Source organism: Equus przewalskii, chromosome X (genome assembly GCF_037783145.1).
Source record: "Equus przewalskii isolate Varuska chromosome X, EquPr2, whole genome shotgun sequence".
In the NCBI taxonomy this organism is placed as follows: Eukaryota; Metazoa; Chordata; class Mammalia; order Perissodactyla; family Equidae; genus Equus; species Equus przewalskii.
The window spans coordinates 29,616,607-29,633,497 of record NC_091863.1 but is presented as its reverse complement, the minus strand read 5'-3'; the positions used below and the strand labels follow the sequence as shown (position 1 = coordinate 29,633,497).

Sequence of the window (16,891 nt, the reverse complement as noted above, 5' to 3'; positions counted from 1 at the left end):
GAATGACATACCTATTTATTTAGGCTTACTGGATTTCTTTCATCAGTGTTTTGTACTATTCAGTATACAGATCGTGCACATGTTTTGTTAGATTTTTACCTAAGAATTCCAGGATTTTTTCTTATTGTAAATGATATTTTTAATGTCAAACCCCACTTGTCCACAGCTAGTATATAGAAATGCAATTGGTTTTTGCATATTGACCTGAAGAACTCTTTAATTCCACATTTTGAAAAGTATTTTTGCTGAGTATAGAATTATAGATTGACAATATTTTTTTCTTTAATCACTAAAGATGTCACTCCATTATCATCTAGCTTGCATGGTTTATGAAGAGAAGTCTTTATTCTTCCATATGTAATGTGTCTTTCTTTTAAATCTATCTCAAGATTTTCTTTTTGTTGCTTGTTTTCAGCAGTTTAAATATGATTTACCTAGGTTTTTTAAAAAAATGCACAGCTATTATCTTTTCAAATATTTCTACTTTTCATCTGCAGTATTCTTGCTATCTTTCTGCCTTCTGGAATTGCAATTATAAGTATGTTAGACTGTTTGATATTGTTCTATAGCTGTACAAGCCTCTTTTGTTTTCTATCTTATTTTCTCTTTATCTTTAACTTAGTGTAATTTCTATTGACTTGACTTGAAGATCACAAATTCTTTCCTTAGCTGTGTCAAATCTACTGACGAGTCCATCAAAGGCATTATTTGTACCTTTTTTTGTGCTTTCATTTCTAGCATTTCTGTTTGGTTCTTTTTAAATAATGTCCATCTCATTGCTGAAATTAATCCATTCTGTCACCTTGTCCACCTTTTCCATTCGAAGCTTAGATGTATTAGTCATAGTTATTTTGAGTGCCCTATCAGATAGTTTGAACATCTGTGCCATGTCACAGTTTGGTTCTAATAACTGATTTTTTCTTCAGAGTGTGTTATTTTCTCCTTGTCCTTTGTATGTCTCATAATTTTTACGTTGAGAGTGATACAATTTTGTTTAGTGTAGGGGCTAGTTTGCCAAAGGGTTTTTCCTAATGTCCATTCCACCCTCAGCTTTAGGTCTTCCCTTGGCACCATACCTCATATAGGGTCTGCCTTTTGCAACTTGTGCAGTGTTACTTGTGATTAATGCTCGTTAACCTTGTCATGGAATCAGTGACGGCAGTGTTCTCTGTTGTTCTGGTCAAGCCTGATTCCTATGCAGGCATCATGTCCCTTGGTCTTAGGGATGTGGCATTCTCAGTTTTATTGTCCCTCTGCTAGCTGTAGTTCTGCGTCTTACACATATTCCTGCTTCTCCTCAGGATTAGAAGTTTTTTTCCTCTCTCCTTCTTCCAACCAAAATGGGTTTTCACCAGGGCCCTACAGGCTAGGATATTTGTTGTTCTTCACCACATAGGTTAAGGCTTTTGTTAGGGAATATAAGAGGGAAGGGTGCAGGAAGATTTTATGCCCTTCTCAGAGAAGCTGCAGATCCCTTTTCCAAGAGACAACTTTTTAGAAGTTTTCCAGTTTCTTCTGTGAGAGCCAGAGGGGTTTTGGGGACAAAGCTTCCAAGAGGGTGCCATAGTCCCTATAACTTCAACCCTTGGCATCTTTCTACTCTTTCATCAGTGCACATTCAGTGTCCCAATTCTCCAAACTCCCTAGCTGAACTCTTCTTACAAGCGTAGAACTGTACTTGCATTTAACATCTCTCTGCAAGTGCCAGTCTTTGCTTAGATTTGGGGCCAGTTGATTTCCCTGTGACTTCAACTCTCATTAAAATACGAACTTTCTGTTTTGCCATCTTTTTGTTGTTGTTATGCATGTGAGCAATGCCTTTTCCATTGCTAAACACTGAAACATTGCTGAGCAGAACCTGGAAATGCCAACTGATAGATTTTTAAAATGAGAAAACTTCAAAGGTCTAGAGGATGTTTCTTGCCTAAGGTTATAGGAGCTGGCGGCAGGGTAGAGTTCACTGTAACCACATCAGCAAAACACTATTTCTATGGACCATTTGCTGGGGCATTAAAATATTTTATTACAAAGAAACTTTCTCTAAAACACATTTCTTTTAAATGGTGTTTATGATAATGGAGTTTTGTTTATACAGTGATACCTAAAGATGTACTAATTTTTAATCCATTTTGGTCTGTTTCTCTTCTGGAGATATTTGTTTTATTTTCTGAAGTAACATTAGTAACAATATGTTTTAAATGCAGCATTTTTTATTTCTGGGTGAAATGGATTTTCACTGGGGAGGAATTATTTATATAGTCCTTTAAAATGCTGGTATTTTACACTTTACTAAATATCTAGTGAATAACTGAGAAAACATGGTTGTTGCATTTAAAGCTATTAAATTCTAAAATACATATTCTTCGAGTATGTAATTTCTATTGATTATAGTAAGGATTCCAAAATTAGAATAACATTAATATTAACAGTGAAAGCAGTTGCAACAACAATAAAAGCAAAATTATTATCCTATAAATTTGTATATCCCTCTACATGTATAAAATGCTTTGAGACACAGAGTTTTGGCTTTACATTTATTATCTGGATTAATGCTGAATTAGAACATTGTCTTGGTGAATCATCATTAGCATAACTCATTGCTTAAAAATATACTTTCTCATTTTAAGGATTATACATAATACTTTCTATAAAAACATAACAACATAAAAATAAGAAAAATTGTATTATTTTATTCCAGAGAAGGATTTTGACTTTCATTCACTGGCAATAATATAACTGAGTTTTAACTAAGAAATGCTCACTTGAGAATTTATGAAATCATTTTTCGAAAACAAGTGTTTAAGTTGAGTGATATGTGTTGCCATTTAAACATTATAGACAGGTAATATAAGTAGAAGAGAAATTAACTTATCAAAAGGCACATGTAAAACTGTACGAAATACTGTATATAGTCACTGATAGAATTTTGTTCTTACTTCCCAGATATCCTATGCTGATGGTGGGCTATTTTTTAAACAACATCAAAATGAATAATTTATATCCCTGGTTTTTGATGTTTTATACTGAGAATAGAGAAAGGGGCTAGCCTTATCAGATAAACACATACTATAAAAATCACAATTTTTAAAAAGTAAGGTACTGACTAATTATAGGCAAATTAATTAATGAATCAACAAATAGGATGACCATAAATAGACCATAAAGTATGTGTGTATGAATATATTAACTATCTCATTAATATATCAATTGATAGACTAATAATATTGAATATATTAAACATTTAATATATTCAGTTATGCATCACTATATTATATATTTCCATATAAATTAACTTATAAATAACTGATTTATATTCGTTATAATAATTAATAAATAATGCATCATTTATATATTAATTACATTAATGGTATTTTTTTTCAGTGGGAAAGAGCTGGTTTATTTCACAAATGATACAATCGAAACTTGCTATCTAGCTAAAGGAAAAACAAACAGGAAATTTCACATACCAAATATAAATTCCAGATGAATTGCATATTTAAATTTTTTTTCTGCTTTATCTCCCCAAACCCCCCCTGTACACAGTTGTATATCTTAGTTGCACATCCTTCTAGTTCTGGGATGAGGGACGCCACCTCAATGTGGAGCGGTGCCATGTCCGTGCCCAGGATCCGAACCCTGGGCCGCCGCAGTAGGGTACGCTAACTTAACTACTCCGCCACGGAGCCAGCCCCTAAATATTTTTTAAAACTGTAAAAGTCTTGGAAAAATTTTAGTAGTCTATTTTCATGTTTGAAGGAGAAAACCTTTCTAACCAAGACAGGTGACTCAGAGGATATAAAAGACAGGACCATTCTACTATATAATTGGAAAAAAATTATGGGAAAAATTCTATAATCAAACACAATAAACAAATAATAGATTGGAAGAAATATCTCTCAGAGAGATATCAAAAATGTTTTTTTTCTTCTTCTCCTCAAAGCCCCCAAGTACATGGTTGTATATTCTAGTTGTAGGTCCTTCTGGTTGTGCTATGTGGGATGCTGCCTCAGCATGGCCTGACGAGTGGTGCCATGTCCGTGCCCAAGATCCGAACCCGTGAAACCCTGGGCCACCAAAGCAGAGCGTGCGAACTTAAACACTCGGCCATGGGGCCAGCCCCTAAAAATGTTTTTTAATGGATAATATGAGAAAGTGTTACAAATTAATGGCAGATAAGAAAACAACCTAATATCACATAAAATGGGCAAAAATTATGAAAATATGATTTACAAAAAGCCAACTATGAACAGCAATGTTAGATCTACAAGTTCTGTTTCCTGGGACCCAAAAGATTTCTTGTATCAGCCAATTAAATGGCTTCATGTTGACAATAGAGACATTAATTCGAAAAGAAGAAAGGGTGATGTTACCTAATATTTATTGATCTACCTATATATCTGTATTTAAATAAAGCTAAAATAGAATGCTGAAATTTTTAAAAGTTACATGAAAATGACACTAACTAAAATTATATCCAGTTAGTATTAATTACATGTAGAAAATTATGTGAAAAATAAAGGTTTGATGTTTTAAAGAAAAAATAAATTTAAGTGGAATAGAGCAACATGGTTAAATATATCTTCCCTGCTTTTCTGCCAGGAATCTTTATCAGACCAGAAGTAGGATTCCCTAATATTGCGATTACTCTGATGACAACAACCTAAATTGAGGCTCTAAATCTTTTCTTTTAAATTAAAGATAAAATTTAATGAGCACTTACAGAAATTATTAACATTGTGTAAAATGTTTTGAATAGCGTGCTAATCCTTTTACCACTGCATCATGGAATATCAAGAGTGCTAAAGTGATATAATAGTCATTATATAATAATACTTTTAATTATATTAATCTTTCTCATGAAAATGACTAAAGATTTTCTACTCTTGACCAGAGAAAATAAATTTTATTTATTTATTGTATTGAGGTCACATTGGTTTATAACAGTGTGTAAATTTCATGTGTACATCATTATATTTTGGCTTCTCTATAGACTGCATTGTGTTCACCACCAAAAGTCTAGTTTCCATCCATCATCATACATATGTGCCCTTCTACCCCTTTCGTGCTCCCTCCACCCTCTACCCCTCTGCTAACCACCAATCTGCTCTCCGTATCTCTGTGTTTGGAAAATTGTTATTTTAAGCAAAGCCTTCATGTTATCTACTAAGCAATAAGAGAAAATATGATAAAGTAAGCTGTTATGTTTAATCAGTAATAAAATATTAAGTATAAATAATCATAAAAGTAGTTTGTATTATGTGACAACAAATTGTATATTTTCTGTTGCTCTAATATCACAAAAAAGAATGAGATATCCTGTTAATACTATCGCTATTTTTAAAAGGTGCTCTAAAATGGTTTTGAGCATGATTTGTCCATTAGAACACATGCAAAAAATATGCAAAAATAAAATTTAAACATTTCTGAAGCACAAAGTTGATGAATTAGTGAAAATAGATAAAATCGACATTGATACAAAGATTCAATATCACAGAAATGTCATTTCTTCCTACGTGTATAAAGTTATAATTTAAAATAATCCCAATAAATACTCTATCAAGTTTTCTCTGGAGGTAGTCAAGTTTATTATAAGGTTCATATAGATAAAGAGACAGGGAAGAAGAGCCAGTAAAACCCTGAAAAGGAAAAGTAATGTGGGAGAGCTATCCTCAACACATATTAAAGTGCACCATAATGCCTCTCTAATTCAAAGAGTGCAGTTTTGGCTCTTAAAGACAGAGATCAGTGGAATAGTAGAGATAATCCAGAAAGAACCCAAGTACATATGGCAGTGTAGTCCATGATAATGTTGGCATATCAAATCAGTGGGGATAAGATGGGTTTTTAAATAAATCTTGGAGAAACAGCCATTTGGATAAACAGATGGAAGGAAATACCATGTTCTCAGATTGAAAGACTCAGTAACAATATTTCTAAAATGCCAGCTGTCCCCAAATCAATGTATAGTTTCAATACAATTTAAATAACAGTCCTAGCAGTGGTGTGTGTGTGTGTCTATGTATCTGTGCATCTGTTTGTGTTTGGAAATTAACTAGCTAATTCTAAAATTCTTAGGAAAGTGCAAAGGATCTAGAATAACTAAGAAAATCTTGAAAGAGAGGAAAACTTGGAAGGATTTATGTTACAACATAACAAGACTTGCCATATAGCTATAATACTTAAAACAGTATGGTATTGGTGCAAGAATAGACTCATAGAAATACTGTCACCAGATTCGGAAGAAGTGTCACTGCAATTCAATGAAGGAAAGGATAGCCTTTTCTATAAATGGTACTAGGACAATATGGTCTACATAATGAATAAAATGAACCTTGACTCCTGTGCCGCACCATATTTAAAATTATTGAGCTATGTTTCAGGAAAATTAAACAATAATGCTTCTAGTAAAAAGAGGAATATATCTTCGTGACTCTATGCTCCAAGTTATTGAGATTATTGCCAGTATACAGTACCTAGATATCAACTCTCTGGGGGAGTTGCCTTCAGCCGAAGAGAGTCACCTGACCAAGGTCTAACTCCTTTCCTGGGGCAGAGTGCATTTACTAATGGATTGATGTGGGCAGTGGTCGGGAGCGGGGGGAATGAAGGTATAAAATCCTGGCCTCCTTATTCCAAATTGGGGCAACTCTGAAGAGCTGTCCTAGTTTCAGTGCTTGCCACGGTGTGAGCTGATACCTCTGCCCCCAGCTTCTCCCTCTGCTCAGTCTTGCTTCATTCTCTTCTTTCCTCAGGGGTGTTGGTCCTGAGAGGACTCCCTAATAAACTTCCTGCATACTCACTTCCTTCTCGGAGACAGCTTCCCAGCAAAACTGTTTTGCAATAATGATACTTAAGATACTTCTGAGTGAAACTTGGACAGATATTTTAAAGTTTTATTTCATCATTTATTAATTGATATTTTATAGCTATCTTCTGTTTATCACAGTATTGTGTAGTTGGGCAAGAACCCAAGCCCTACATTCAAACCCAAGCTCCAGCATGTATTGTCTATGTGATTTGGGGCATAGCTCCTATATGTCTCAGTATACTCCTCTCTCACATAGGGGTATTAATAGACTCTATCACATAGGGTTGATGTGAGGACTAAATCAATTAATATTTGTAAAGTGCTTAAAATTGTTCCTGGCACAGAGTACAGTGCTATTGCTCATGGGAAGTGACACTGGTTTCCATTAAAATACTATTAAGTAAATTATTATATAAATGAGACAAAAGTATGGCAAAATTTGTGAAAGTGGTATATGAAAAACTGAAATTTGATGATTTTTTTAAATGGAAATGTTGAATAAGAGTAGAATACATAAAGGATTAGGGATATCAAAAGGAAGAACAAGGTTGGGTTATTTTAAAAATATAGATACAGACATAAATATAGATATTTACAAAGTTGGATACTTTTAAAATATAGCTATCTATATAGAAATAGATATCTACTGTTCTGTAAGAAATCCTTTTCTAGAAAACTGGTATTCCCCAAGAAAACAAGACTATTTCATCAATGAGTAACTGATGAAAATTAAAATCATTTGTCTAGTAATTGTTTTACCTAGGGAAAAAACCAGATTTCAGAAGAAGAATAACTATTACGTATTTCTTTGTTCATTTTTCAGAAATACATTTGCTGGCATGTACTGGCAGTGTTAGGTCTTGTTTCTTATAAAACCGAAGACAATCAGGAACCCATCGTTGCATTTTCCTATCTTCACCTATACAAACAATACTAATAACCAATGCTTGTGTATAATTTTAGTGTTTAGAAATTTCTTCAGACACACAAGTACATTTGTTCTTCCTAAAAATATCCTGTTAGGTAAAACTGATTTTCATTTTTTTTATAATGTCCAAAATGGGGTCTAGAGGGGTCAGAAACTACCTCAAGCTAACACAACTTTTCCATGTTACGGTCAAAACCAGAACACAGATTCTCCGACTACAAGTCTAATGCCCAGGCCCTGCAGCTTGGCTCCCTTCCTAAAGTCTCATCTTATACAGATGCACATTTGTAAAGTAGCACCTTATTCCCTAGTGCTACAGTATGATATATAACAGTGCTAATCCTCCTCCCTCCATTTTTTTAAATATCACAATCAGAGGACCCAGGAAAATGTTACAGCTAAGATTTTTTCCTCAAAGGTTTAATCTTGATTTTGCTTCAGTGACATTGGATTATTTCCTAGTGAAAGAGAAAAAGAACACTGCAAGTCTTATAAATGTATAAGCTTTGTAGAAGGATGTCTTCTGAGATTACAATTCATCTATACTCTTGTCTCATTCTTGGTTACTTGGCCTAATTAGATGTGTAGACAAGAATGAGCTTCAAAATGAAAACCTGGCAGGTTAAGATTCTTTACTGACAGGAAGACCTTTTTTCCCCCTCCTGTCTAGCTCCTGTCACCCATTTTGAGAGAAAGATAAGAAAAAGAACAGTGAGCTTGTTAAAAACAAAATGATGCATCTAGTTATCTATAGCATAGAATGGAATTCATTCTAAGGAAGAAAAGTTCTAGAAAAAAATATTTCCTTGGAGGAATAAAATGTCTTTCCAATGTAAAAAAATAGCGTCAATGGCTAGAGTTGTAGTGTTGGCCAATACCATAATATATAGAGATCCAATTTTATTAAAGGATTTCATAAATGCAAAAGAACTTGAAATTTCAGGAAGAAGTTAATATAAGGAATTTTTGCAGAAATTAGTTTTATCCATGTCTTTTTGTCACATATAGACCAAAATGTTGGTAAAGTCAGGTTGAGACTAGGATGATGCAGAGAAAAGCTTATCATGGAATGAAACAGCAGCATTCGTATCTGAGGTACACATACTAGTCTGGCCAGCTGTCACTTGGTCTCCTTTTAACGGCTAGCACTTAACTGAATTGAACTGAAGGCACTGTCACATTATACGGCAAATTGGAGGATACAAGTTTAGAACCCCTCTGCTGAATCAGTTCATCTGAGAGCACATTTATAAAGGTATGTTTCTTGGCCAGATATATGTTCAAAAAAATATAGCATTTCCTCCCTATGGAAATACACACGGCATTAGAAGAAAAAGTCCTAGGAAAACTTGTCATAAAGAAACTTTTGTTTAAGCTGGTATTTCACAAATTTATTTGAGCACAGAACTTAGTTTTTCTTTTTGTTAACATCATACCTATTTCCATTCCTTGAAATTAATATTCCACTCTACACATTTAGGTAAACACTGGTCAAGAACAGAGCCTCAAATATTCACCAAGGAAATGTTGCACTTAGATGTAGAAAGACTTAGTTTTAAGGTTACGAATGCTTTATATAGTATATGAGATTATCCCTAGAGGTAATTTTTACAATATGGTCAATGAATCCCAAAGTCCCTAAAAACGCCAAAATCAGTGTAAGAAATAGAGCTCCCATGTCCATTTACTCTTAATGTTTATGTTCCCCAGATCATCAGGACCATCCCTAACACTAATATTATACCATGCAAGAATATCAGAGCAAACAAGAAGTTTCTAGAAAGTAAAAAGAAACCCCTTTGGAGATTTTATTATATGGAACAGCAGGGAGTACATGTTGAACTGTTGACCCACTGCACGGGCAGAGTATGCATTGCTTATTGTAAAGACAAGTCACGGCAGGGACTGGAGAAATCAATAAGGAATCCACCAGAAAACTGGATTAAATTTGAAAAACAGTTGAAGACAGTAAGAACAATATAAATTATAATTAAGATCGATGAGATTTAGGATGCTGACATAAATGACTACAGTAAATATAAAAGAAAGTCATGAACCCATTTGTATTGGGATGTTAGTAGTGGTTACTTATTTCAGTTAGTAGTTTTGTATTAATTATGTTAAGATAATTCGTAGTTTATATTTACCATAACCATAATGATTAGTTTTTTGTAATTAAAACAAACATTATTTTAAGAAAATTCATATTTTTTAAATCTTCATTATTTCTTATGCCTTAGAGTTTTTCCTATTCATCAACATGCAGATGGGATGATTCATATACAGTACAAATAGATAGACATGCTGCAATAAATTTTCAGGGAATCATTAGCTTTGCAAAGATGCAATTATTTTTCATAAGTGTGAGTAGCTTTAGTACACTAGTTATTTTAAATTTTCCAAAATCTTCTCTGACTCATATACTTATGCATCAAGTGCTATGACATTTAATCATTCAAAATCTCAAAGATAAAATATTTTGCAAGTTGTACTTGTGTGTTATGGAATGAAAAACAGTGCAGATGTAATGAATATACATAAAGTTATACCATCCATATTTTTCTATCAATTTACGAAAATTTGTCAAAATTTTTAAATTGTATATCTAATTTTTATTAAATATTTATTAAGACAACATATATTTCATAATCTCTGAAATGTGATAGCAGATAGAATGACAGAATATAAGGTAGAAATCCTGTACCTTGTGTCCGACTCAAACCACCAATCTTGAACGCAGAAGTCTTATTGAGGAAGCTCTCCCAGTAATCGTCAATGTTGAGATGTCTGGGCCTTTCCCGACCTAAGGAAAATATAAAGAGCTATTACACTTCAACGTCACATTCAAGAGGAAAATATCAGTGGAGACTGAAACAGAATCAAAACTTTCCTCGAATGGGAAATTTCTCAGATTATTTTTCAAAGTATATTTTAAGATGACATTTAAATGGCACTTCTGAAGAACATATCCAACACTACAAATGGTTTTCTCTAGAACATTCAAAAACTACTATAAAATCAGCCCATAAATTCTTGGAATTTTAATTTAAACTACTCAAATAACAGATATTACGTAGACCCTGTTTGAGCCTGCTATCTAAAATTGGATTATACTGGTTAATATTTACATATGCAGACATATACATTTATGCAATGTTAACAATAATTTAAACCAATAAATACAAAGTCAATCAATTATCCAAAACATACTGGCTACATAACAGGTATTTGCTTTTAGTGCTACCACGTATAAAAGATAAAAATCTCTGTTAGTACAAACATTTATACTTTTAAGTATATTGAACTAAATATCAGCTGACAGTGTCCTTGGAAAGGAGTGGGAGTGCATAATGTTACAATCCTTATGAAGGGGATTTTTGTAACATATAGTAAAATGGTATATATATTTACTGCTTTACTCATCAATACCAATTGTAGAAATACACCTTAAATATACACCTCAAACAGGAAACCATATGCATACAAGGGCATTATTTGTACAGCAATATGCATGGGGCATTATGTATCCAGCAAATTATTACAAATTATGAAAAGGTCCATGTCCTGGTGGCTAGTTGTATATAAACAAGATACAGCAAAAAATTGAGGTACTAAAATGTCATAAAAATCAATGGGAAAGGTGTCCATTAACTATTTTATTGGGATTCCAGACATATTGTTAGGTAGTTAGCAAGGTGAAAAAGAAATTATATAGTATTCTACCTTTGTGTGAGATAGAGGATGAAATAGGACAATGTGTGCATATATGCATTTATTCATATACACTCATTTTTGCAAAAACAAACACAGTATGGATAAATTGGAATCAAGTGGAGATGGTCACCTATACAGTTGGTTGAGAATGTGGTGGATCGTGTAGACACGGAAATGGGATTTCTTTAAGTAGAACTTTGTATACAGCTTTGAGTTTTGAACAATATGTGTCTCAGAAATTCAAAAATAAAACTAAATTTAAAAAGTTTGAAAAAGCAAACCTTAAAACTGAATTTAAATAAAAAAATAAGGGCTCCATCTTTGTACAGACTGACAACAAAACTACACAGAGTGAAGAATTAATTAAAGAATATTTTGGCCACAGTTCTCTGATTTTTCTACTGCAGTGCAACATATTCTAGGAGGAAAAAGCAACTGCAAGATAGCTTGAACTTTATTTAGTAGTTTTTGGTTCCTTTTTGTTTTCTCCTCTTTTTTTGTAGTTGTGAGAATATAGTAATTTTGAAAATATGAGGGCTGCATGGCTGTGATAGAGCAAATGAGTACTGAATTGATGAGTTGGGAACCAGCTTTTTCATGGGGGAGAAGGGAAAGTGAGGTAAATTGAGGAGATTAAGGAGAATGCTACTAGTGAATGCTTACAAGGTTCAGGAAAATTGGTAATGTTTGTGATATGCTCCTGATGGCAGCATGAATTGCAATGATATAACCATTCTGGAGAGTAAGTTGGTTTTTATATCAAAAATCTTAACATATATATTCCTTTTAGCCGAACAATTGAACTATATAAAATGGATCACAGTAGTAGTAATTTTAGTAGAAGTAGAAATAATAGCTTAAAAAGATAAAATTAGTAACATCCAATATTAGATTTAAAATGTGTTTCAGAAAACTCATAATGAGTTGATTTTTATTTCAGACTCACACTATTCAGTCATTAAATAAAAAGTGATCAAAAACTCCACACGGTCTAATTTAAAAACATGGGTCTTCAATATGACAGGAAAAAGAGAACAAGCTTGGTTAGCGCCCAAATTTAATCCAAATATGCTATTTATAAAGAAAAGGGGGAAAGGAAACAAAGTCAGAACACTAGAATTTCTATAAACTTGTAAGGAATAAGCATTGGCATATTTGAATAATATCATAAGAATCTTACATAAGAATCTTACATAAGAATCCGTAAATCAACTAATTTACATATTTGGCTTTACAGATGAAATTGGAAGAACTTGACTTGGTAGATAGATTTCTACTTTCTGATTCTGGCTCCACCATTTACGAGCTGTGATTTCAGCCAAGATACTTCATCCCTCCCACCTTATGTTTTCTCCTTTATAAAATGATACTGTTGAGCTAATGGGTCTCCAAAGCTAAAATGCCTTGATTCTATGACACGATAGATGATATGATAATCTATGATAAAATAAGTTTGATTAATAATTACAAAATAACATATGAAAACATAAGAAAAACAACTTACTTGTTAGTATGATATCAACTAAAACATGTTCCTTGGTGGGATTGTGGAAACGTATAAATGTAGATGAATGAAGATTAAGGTACGTGGTTATTCTTTCTATGTTTAGAGGCCGAGGGACTAGCCCTATTCCAGAGAGGCAGAATCTCCATTCTTCAAACTGTTTCAAGACAAACACTCATAACATACATGTCCTAATTGCACACAGTCAATTTGCAACCCTTAATAAATGTACTACACATAAAATTACACAGGTAAGATAAGTTTCATTGTTAATATTTAACATGTACTGTTTTATCACTCCTTTCTTTTCCAAATTCCTATTGATTTTATTGAAAAATCAATGTGGTTTTACACTGAAAAGAAGAGGGCAAAAGACCGATATTCAAATATTAAACATATTTCAATGCATACAAGTTTATTTATAGCAAGATAAAAAAGAAATCTCAAGGAAAACCTTGCATTTCTGCTTAAGGTTTTTAAGAAAATCAATTTGTCTAACAAACTGGGTACTAAACACTGCATGAAGTTTCTAAAATCTTAGGGTGAATTTCAAAAGAAATCCAGAAAGTTATCACATGAAGGCAAAGAAGGTGAGGCACAGGTTGAAGTCCTATTAATAAGAGCACAACTGCGTGCCATATTATTTATCCCCATCATCTAGTACAGTGCATGTGCTGTTATCACGTGATGTGAACGAATGACTTGAAAATGATGTGAAGGAGATTGAATGTGCCCATTGTTCTTATCTGGGTTTCATAAGCCTGCACGGCTCTGTTTGAAATTGTTCTCTGTATTCATCTAGAATAAAAGTCCCCTGAGAGAACAACAGACTGTGACTCAGTTCTGCAACGAACACTTTGCTAATGTTACAGATGAATGAAGAGGTCATTCAATAAAAACCGACAAACAATAGGGGCCCGCGCAGTGGCGCCAACGGTTAAGTTTGCACGTTCTGCTTCAGCGGCCCAGGGTTCTCCGGTTCGGATCCCGGGTGTGGCAAGCCATGCTGTGGTAGGCGTCCCACATATAAAGTAGAGGAAGATGGGCACAGATGCTAGCTTGGGGCTGGTCTGCCTCAGTAGGAGGAGGAGGATTGGCGACCGATGTTAGCTCAGGGCTAATCTTCCTCAAAAAAAAAAAAAAAACCACCAATAACCTAGTTTATAATCTCTCAAATTATATAGGTGTTTCCAATCCTAAATCCCAATAAAAAGAGAGGAACTTGCTTTAAGATTGTTTCACAGTAGGATGGGTGGTGACAGGAAATCCATAAAATGCTGTCTCTGAGTAGGGAGGATTAGAGGCAAGTTTTATCTGCATATTATGTTCAAGTGACTGTATTGCTTTTAGTTAGAGATTCTACTAGCATAAAATAAATTCACTGTTTTCACTTATGATGTCTTCACTTGATTACATGTAATTGACTGAAATCAAGCATCAGGGTTCAATTAAATTGACAACTGTTTTACGTAAATTATTTACTTTTTGGCTACTTAACAAAATAAATCCTGAATGACAGAAATCAGGTTACTTTAAACCATTGGGAATGAGCCAAACTACAAAAACAAGGTTATGTTTTCATATTTTGCCAAGTGACCTGGAATACTGGAGCTCCTAAATGAAGCCACATGCCACCATCATTGAACACTAGCATGCAACAAGTGCCCTGGCATTACTTAAACTATGCACCTGGTTCAGAGAGGGAAATTAGAAAGCATCCCAGTGAACGTGTACATTAAAAATAATGTTTTTAGTGTGTCTTTATCTCAAACTTCTTTGAAAGGAGACAGAGTAAAACCATTAAAGATCCTATCCAATGTTTCTGAAAGATAAAAGAAGTGGAGGTAAAAGACAGTAAATTTGGCTTGCACACTGAGCAGAGCTCAAGGGCATTAGAGCTTGCTAAGAACGAACAGTTTTCCATAGACACAGGCTGCAAGGATCATAGACTCACACTGGGTAATAAAACCACTCTGATTTTACATCTTCTTCCTTCACTTTTGCTATTCCGACCTTTAGATACAGCGAATCACACAATCAAGTATGAATGAAATAGAGTGGCAACTGTTTGAAAATAAAAAGGAAACAACTGAAAACTGAGAAAGAAAATCTCAGAACATAATGTTCGATACCAAAGAGAAGGCCTGATTATCACATTTGCTGCTTACTATGGTTCCTCTTCTGTTATGCAGTAACACAGTCTCATTTAGAGACTAGAATTAGGAATTTATTATATTTGCAGTGTGATGTCCTAACCAAATTAATCTCAGGATTCAAAATCTGCAGCAACAACTAGCCTAAAGTTGGATTTTTACAATGCAGAGCTGCTCTTCACATGGATCCAAACCAGAAACAGGTGAAACAAATAATAAACCATAGCCATTTCCTTAAGTTCAGCAAAGAGTCACATTCAGAAACAGTTAAAACTTATCCTATAAGGGAGCAAAATGGTGGGGTGAGCTGACCCGGGATTCTCTCCCCTCCAAAATACAACAAAAGATTGGAAGAACTGAATTTCAGAGAATAAACATAATGCCAGCTCGTTAGAGACCTACAATACCAAGAAGGCGGAGATCATAAACCTTGCAGATGGCCTCAGAGGCGCTGGAACGGTAGGAGAGGACATCACTCCCTTCCCTAGAGTCTGCGATCGCTGCGGCGCGGGTTGGGAAGGAGCGGGGGAGGGGCTGCGCGAACAGGGGATCATCCAGGACTCCTGCTGCTGATTCAGTGGAGACCCGCTGACTGGGGGAAAGCTTCCGTCCGCGGGGACCCCATAAATCAAGGGCCTTGGGAGACCAGAGAACAGAACTGATCTGAACCCAGACCGGTGCGTGTGAGTAACAGCCCCTCCCCCCAGCAAAGCCAGTGGGCGCAGCCATCTTGCCCCAAGGCAGAGAGCTAACACGCTGCTCTCAACCCCCATCTAGTGGCCACAGCCTGTAACTGCAACTGAATTCTACCACCATGAGAAAAAACCGCTCCTCTACCATCCAGCAATTTATAAAAGCCCCAGACCAGAAGGAAAACAATAAAAACACAGAATTAAGTCCTGAGGACTTGGAATTAGGTAAACTAAGTGATAATGAATTCAGAGCAGCTATAATCAAAAAACTCAATGAGGTAGAGAGAAAGATAGAGAAACAAGCTGAGTTCTGGAGTTACTTCACAAAAGAGATTGAAATCATAAAGAAGAATCAAACAGAATTACTTGAGATGAAAAACACAATGGACCAGATAAAACAGAATACGGATTCCCTGAATGCCCGTGTAGACAATATAGAGGAGCAAATCAGCATAATCGAGGACAGACAGGCTGAATGGCGCCAGACAGAGGAAGAAAGAGAACTAAGAATTAAAAAAAACGAGGAAAATCTCCGAGAGATAATGGATTCAATGAGGAGTAAGAACATAAGGATCATAGGAATTCCCGAGAATATGGAAAAGGAAAATGGAGCAGAAAGTGTGCTTAATGAAATTATTGAAGAGAACTTCCCAAATCTAGGGATCAACGGAGAAATGTGTGTAGAAGAAGGTTTTAGATCTCCTAGATTTGTCAATGTAAAAAGACCCACCGCAAGGCACATAATAGTAAAGTTGGCAAATAGGAATGATAAGGAAAGAATACTCAGGGAAGTAAGAAAAAAAAAGAGAATAACCTATAAAGGAGCCCCTATCAGACTGTCAGCGGATTTCTCTACAGAAACCCTACAAGCTAGGAGAGAATGGAGTGATATATTCAAAGCTTTAAAGGATAAAAACCTTCAGCCAAGAATACTCTATCCAGCAAGAATTTCCTTCAGATATGAGGGAGAAATTAAATCTTTTCCAGACAAACAAAAGTTAAGGGAATTTGTAACTAAAAGCCCTCCATTACAAGAAATCCTCAAGAAGGCTCTCATACTTGAAAAAAGAAAAAAGGGAGAAAGGGGACACA

The 16,891-nt window shown here is 34.6% G+C and overlaps 1 protein-coding gene across 1 annotated transcript in view; it reads right to left on the bottom strand.

The window, feature by feature from the left end:
• CFAP47 (cilia and flagella associated protein 47) overlaps window positions 1-16,891 on the bottom strand; it is a 422,907-nt gene that overhangs the window by 64,098 nt on the left and 341,918 nt on the right. Inside the window, exons 56-57 of the mRNA XM_070603391.1 lie at window positions 12,955-13,111; window positions 10,441-10,539 (exon numbers count right to left, since the gene is read on the bottom strand). Of these exons, the coding sequence (XP_070459492.1) occupies window positions 10,441-10,539; window positions 12,955-13,111 (256 nt within the window). The remainder of the gene's footprint in view (window positions 1-10,440; window positions 10,540-12,954; window positions 13,112-16,891) is intronic.